General features: G+C 41.1%; 1 protein-coding gene across 4 annotated transcripts in view; it reads right to left on the bottom strand.

The window, feature by feature from the left end:
- The window catches only part of LOC121317622 (collagen alpha-1(XII) chain-like), an 85,857-nt gene that overhangs the window by 54,712 nt on the left and 24,595 nt on the right, over positions 1–6,550 (bottom strand). For 3 of the 4 annotated variants that reach the window (XM_041253758.1, XM_041253756.1, XM_041253757.1), the window contains exon 13: positions 5,456–5,728. The exons of the other annotated variant lie outside the window; for it this stretch is intronic. In XM_041253758.1, the coding sequence (XP_041109692.1) occupies positions 5,456–5,728 (273 nt within the window). The remainder of the gene's footprint in view (positions 1–5,455; positions 5,729–6,550) is intronic. 4 annotated transcript variants of the gene reach the window in all.

The raw sequence follows: 6,550 nt of genomic DNA, 5'->3' as shown, positions 1-6,550 counted from the left end.
ATTGTTCTGACTGGCTCTGTTGATGGATCAACCGTTTTCTGTGGATTCGTATCACAAACTGTGGATTAGTTAATAAACAATATATCTGCCCCACACTCCCCTTCTCTTCAAACCACACAGCCACTTGTACTTAGAAGAGTCACAGAATTAATCTATCAAAATATCAAAAGGGTGATGTCACAGAAATGTTTTAAGTAATACAAATCCCTGCCACAGTCGTAATAGAAAACCTGAGCTATCAGTATGATGAAAAATGATTAAGACATAAAACTACATTATGTAGTGAATAGTACAGAATTAGAATTTATGAATTGTTTTATAACCAATTCTACAGATCTAGGCAAAAATCTAAGTGTGACACACAGATTAATGGGTGTACGACCAGCCAGCCAGCCAGACCCCTCCGCATACTTCCCCCTCACTCAATAATTTATTCCAAATAATGTTAACAATTAGACACGTTTTCCCAGATAAATGAAAACATTTAAAATGCAAATGCCTCCACGACATTATTGTTGCCAGTGATTTCATCCCTTGCAGGGGATAATAATGCTCCATCAACACATGTTAAAAACAGGTGATTGCCATTCAATTAATTTACAATCACGTTTTCAAAATAGGTGATTGCCATTCAATTAATTTACAATCACTGTTTCAAAATAGGTGACTGCCATTCAATTAACTTACAATAACGTTTTCTAAATGTGATGGTCACGCATTATTATCCACCACACATAGGGATAGAAGTCTCGCTCTGGGGGTGTGATGCAAGGTAAGGCTGGCTCTTACACTTTAGCAGCTCTTCTCTTGGGTCGTCCTCCCAGGGTCATCTCTTGTTCATCAGTGATCTCCTCTTCTAGCTGCTTGGTGACTGGCTCTGGCGTTCCCAGCAGTCCCTGTTCAAGCTGCATCGCCAACACCTCAGCTTTTGATTTCCTCCCTCTCTTCTTATAGACCTTTGGCGGCTGTGGATTTTGGGCCTCGCCGTTCTCTGCCCTCTCTTCACTCAGTGTGGGCAGCTTCTGTGGTACAGGGTTCTTTCTGGGTCTGCCTTTTTTCTTTGCAGTGGGGGTGACCGGTGCAACATTTTCATCAGTGCTTGATGCAACAGGAAGCAAGAGGGGGCTTTCTCCTGCATTTACTACACAAATAAACAGGTGGTGAGATTTCTAGAACTGTGTTCCCCACATAAGACAGCAATAAAGCAGAAATATATAAACCTTTAAAAGGGACCTTTTTTTTTTTTAAATAACATTTCTGAAATTCATATACCTAATGCCAAAGTTCCACCAGTTTTGTACTGGTTTTACATAGATTGTTGTAAAACATCCATATTTTTAATAGTGAATTTATAAACATACTGTACAAACATACTGTTAAAACTTAATACATTCAGTACAACCTTTTTGTAAAAGATGCGATAACACTGCAGTAACAATTTCTATGTGTAAAATTTTTGTAACGGAATTAACCAGTTCAAGATTGGTATAGTAAGTTGACAAACAAAATTCAGGATCAAAACCTGTGACTAAACAAGACAATTTGAGTAGTCCTTAAGGCTAGCATAGATAACGGTATTATGATATGACTATTAGGCTTCCAAGCCCATGGCATGTTTTTCATGCAAGTTCAATCCGCTTTTATCCATAGTTCAACCCCCACCATGGTATCTCATGCAGACTGCGAAGCCGCTGATTATTCCCAAAAGAGGCAAGGTGTTTCTAAGTGATCTTTACTTCTTTACTGAATTTGAATTCCTTAATGAACTTGCACTGAAGCTAGACAGTCCAGACTAAATATGTGCCGACACCCAACTATGCCTCTGGCCTTTGTTCCAGTATAAAAATGTCTTTATGACATTAAACCTGCAGTCAAAATACTTTTTTGCTGTCTGAAAAAACAGGAGTCATTTTGTTTGATTCTAAACAGCTTTTAGCTCAGGCATCACTGAAATCTATTAATCTTCATACTATAGATTGTTTGTTAAAGTCTATTTTTGTTTTGCTTGGCCATGAACTTAGCTGTGATCAGCATACCAGAGAAGCATGTGAAACAGTTATCTGAGAAGCACTCAAAACATTATACCGGTATGATACCTTTACTTAATCTATCAAAAGAGACTTCAAAAGGGCATTCTTTAAATAAGTATGGATTTAAAAGTTTAAAAGTAATTGTAGCTAAAAAAACTATTTTGCACTTCCATTAGATGCTGTACATAGGCCTGAAGTGTGCAGTTTTGAAAGAAACACATTATCACAAACATGTATTTAGACGAAATGCACAATATGAAATTTAATTTCCGCATATCCAAAGTTAGGAAATTACAACGATTTTGATTATATAATAATAATAAGTAACTTATTATTATTATTATTATTATTATTAGTATTATTATTATATTATTTATTACCACGTATAAATGGAAACTATCAAACCCTAAATCATTAGAATTTATGTATTCAGTCTTAAAAAAAAGTCAGACTCAAAAGCCAAAAGCATTCTTTCTCCACAAAATCCACTCTCCAAGGAGTCCAAGTTAACTGTGGAGAGCTGTATGAAACAGAAACAGCTGACTGGAGTCCAAGTTAACTGTGGAGAGCTGTACCAAACAGAAACAGCTGACTGGAGTCCAAGTTAACTGTGGAGAGCTGTATGAAACAGAAACAGCTGACTGGAGTCCAAGTTAACTGTGGAGAGCTGTATGAAACAGAAACAGCTGACTGGAGTCCAAGTTAACTGTGGAGAGCTGTATGAAACAGAAACAGCTGACTGGAGTCCAAGTTAACTGTGGAGAGCTGTATGCAACAGAAACAGCTGACTGGAGTCCAAGTTAACTGTGGAGAGCTGTACCAAACAGAAACAGCTGACTGGAGTCCAGGTTAACTGTGGAGAGCTGTACCAAACAGAAACAGCTGACTGGAGTCCAAGTTAACTGTGGAGAGCTGTACCAAACAGAAACAGCTGACTGGAGTCCAAGTTAACTGTGGAGAGCTGTACCAAACAGAAACAGCTGACTGGAGTCCAAGTTAACTGTGGAGAGCTGTATGCAACAGAAACAGCTGACTGGAGTCCAAGTTAACTGTGGAGAGCTGTACCAAACAGAAACAGCTGACTGGAGTCCAAGTTAACTGTGGAGAGCTGTACCAAACAGAAACAGCTGACTGGAGTCCAAGTTAACTGTGGAGAGCTGTACCAAACAGAAACAGCTGACTGGAGTCCAAGTTAACTGTGGAGAGCTGTACCAAACAGAAACAGCTGACTGGAGTCCAGGTTAACTGTGGAGAGCTGTACCAAACAGAAACAGCTGACTGGAGTCCAAGTTAACTGTGGAGAGCTGTACCAAACAGAAACAGCTGACTGGAGTCCAAGTTAACTGTGGGGAGACTCTATCGACATAACGTTGTCTTGTCTACTGCCCTCAGGTTCTAAATTACACCCACGACAATCAATCTCAATACCCAGAATGTCTGCAAGCTCTCGAACATGGGTTTGTCTTTTTGTCACTGACCTCAAGGTTCTTGACACCTCCCTCGACACATGGTTTGTCTTTCTGCTTTTGTCGACTTTTGACCTCAGGTTCTTGACACCTCTCGCGTGGTAGAAGGGCTGTACGGCAAAACAGAACAGGTTCAAAATGTGACACCCTTACGAAATGGTTTGTCGATGTGGGCTCCAAAGGCGTTAACACCTCTCGTCGTCTCGATACGACTTGAAACTAGTGACCAAACACCTCCGCAGATATAATGTACCATACAGAAACAGCTGACTGGAGTCCAAGTTAACTGTGGAGAGCTGTACCAAACAGAAACAGCTGACTGGAGTCCAAGTTAACTGTGGAGAGCTGTACGAAACAGAAACAGCTGACTGGAGTCCAAGTTAACTGTGGAGAGCTGTATGAAACAGAAACAGCTGACTGGAGTCCAAGTTAACTGTGGAGAGCTGTATGAAACAGAAACAGCTGACTGGAGTCCAAGTTAACTGTGGAGAGCTGTACCAAACAGAAACAGCTGACTGGAGTCCAAGTTAACTGTGGAGAGCTGTATGCAACAGAAACAGCTGACTGGAGTCCAAGTTAACTGTGGAGAGCTGTATGAAACAGAAACAGCTGACTGGAGTCCAAGTTAACTGTGGAGAGCTGTACCAAACAGAAACAGCTGACTGGAGTCCAAGTTAACTGTGGAGAGCTGTATGCAACAGAAACAGCTGACTGGAGTCCAAGTTAACTCTGGAGAGCTGTACCAAACAGAAACAGCTGACTGGAGTCCAAGTTAACTGTGGAGAGCTATACCAAACAGAAACAGCTGACTGGAGTCCAAGTTAACTGTGGAGAGCTGTATCAAACAGAAACAGCTGACTGGAGTCCAAGTTAACTGTGGAGAGCTGTACCATACAGAAACAGCTGACTGGAGTCCAAGTTAACTGTGGAGAGCTATACCAAACAGAAACAGCTGACTGGAGTCCAAGTTAACTGTGGAGAGCTGTACCAAACAGAAACAGCTGACTGGAGTCCAAGTTAACTGTGGAGAGCTGTACCAAACAGAAACAGCTGACTGGAGTCCAAGTTAACTGTGGAGAGCTGTACCAAACAGAAACAGCTGACTGGAGTCCAAGTTAACTGTGGAGAGCTGTACCAAACAGAAACAGCTGACTGGAGTCCAAGTTAACTGTGGAGAGCTGTACCAAACAGAAACAGCTGACTGGAGTCCAGGTTAACTGTGGAGAGCTGTACCAAACAGAAACAGCTGACTGGAGTCCAAGTTAACTGTGGAGAGCTGTACCAAACAGAAACAGCTGACTGGAGTCCAAGTTAACTGTGGAGAGCTGTACCAAACAGAAACAGCTGACTGGAGTCCAGGTTAACTGTGGAGAGCTGTACCAAACAGAAACAGCTGATTGGAGTCCAAGTTAACTGTGGGGAGCTGTATGCAACAGAAACAGCTGACTGGAGTCCAGGTTAACTGTGGAGAGCTGTACCAAACAGAAACAGCTGACTGGAGGCCTTATTTCCACTCCTGACTACAAGATACTACTATCGAACAATTAAATCATTCAAATGATATTAGGCCAGACTGTTGAGAAGACTTGCAATTATTCCAAATATATGTGGAATATACAATACAGAAGACATCTAATAATGTTAAACACACCATCATAAGATCTTTACTAAAATTAACTGACAAACACCTTTACTAGGTTACTTTATCGACTTGACCTCCCTTAAAGAGCCACTTGGTGTATGAAATATCAGAGTTATATTCAAAATTTTGTTTAGACTCACTGTATCATTTCACACCTACAAGGTTTATTTTTTAAAATCCTCTGCACACACATCCCATAAGTGATCCTCCACAATGGTGTCAGCATTGTTTTCATCTTTGCTCTCAGCCTCTGACCATTTCAATCCTAAACCTTCCCACTAGAGCTAACTACCAATAATTGTGTTTGCAATTTGTACCTTCCAGTGTTGTGCCTTTCCCAGCGAGTGGCTCTCCTAGCCCAGAGGAGTACCGGGCGCTCACAGACAGGTCATACTCAGTGCTGGGCAGCAGGTTCTTCAGCAGTGCAGTGGTTGCGCTCCCCTTGGCTGAGATCTCCTTGCCTTCTCCCCCTGCTGAAGGTCTGAATGCGATGCGATACTGCAGCACCCGACCCGGAGCTGCAACCCAGGACAGCCTCATACTGGAGACAGTGAAGTCAGAAACCTGCAAGTCCCTGGGGGATCCTCTCGCTATAGGAAGGAAAGAAGACACAATGAATTGCAAGGTATTGGACTGGGCATATTTTAACTGGTAATGACGGCATCATACGTGGCCCGACCACTTTATTAGGACCTGTTTAAGCAGTTGGATTTAGCATTGCCCTGAGTTAGAGGGGTAGATTAGATGTGTTATGTGATGTAACAAGGGATCCCTGCAGCACTGTTGCTGCCTTACGTTTAAGCATCTTTGCAGATCTAGTCCACTGTGCCCCAACTATATATTAGGTACAGATCCTAATAAAAGTTCCATATTTAATTATAGGGTTATAACAGTCCAATTGCTAAATCACAGAAAAAAAAACTTGATTTATTCAAACTTCGATTCTATAAACACCTTTATTAGACCAACAGCTGTCTAGTAATGGTGTGTGCAAAGCTCTTCTGGACTAGCTGTCACCGACAGATGCTCTAACTATCTGTGACTGTTTTTACATGACCTATACAAAGGTATAGCAGTGTGTATTGCAGCAGGTTACTTGAATGGAAATACCAACAATTTGGCAGAAATATTTCTCTTGTCAGAACATACATTTTATGATCCAAATTTAAAAATTAGAATAGTGAAACATATACTGCAAAGTCTACTCCAGACACATATGGACGAAGCATGAATGGATGAATACGTATTACGGGGGATGTATAAATATAATTTAAATCCTTTAGCTGTCAAGCATACATTAAATGTAATTCCGTAGCCATGTTTTGATGTGGCTAATATCACCCTTATATAAGCATAGAATAAAAACATGGAACATTTCAGAATGCAAGCGGAAGTAGAAGCCATCTGTATGT

Source organism: Polyodon spathula, chromosome 6 (assembly GCF_017654505.1).
Source record: "Polyodon spathula isolate WHYD16114869_AA chromosome 6, ASM1765450v1, whole genome shotgun sequence".
Lineage (NCBI taxonomy): Eukaryota > Metazoa > Chordata > Actinopteri > Acipenseriformes > Polyodontidae > Polyodon > Polyodon spathula.
Note: the sequence above shows the minus strand (reverse complement) of the source record. Positions and strands in the feature narration are given on the sequence as shown.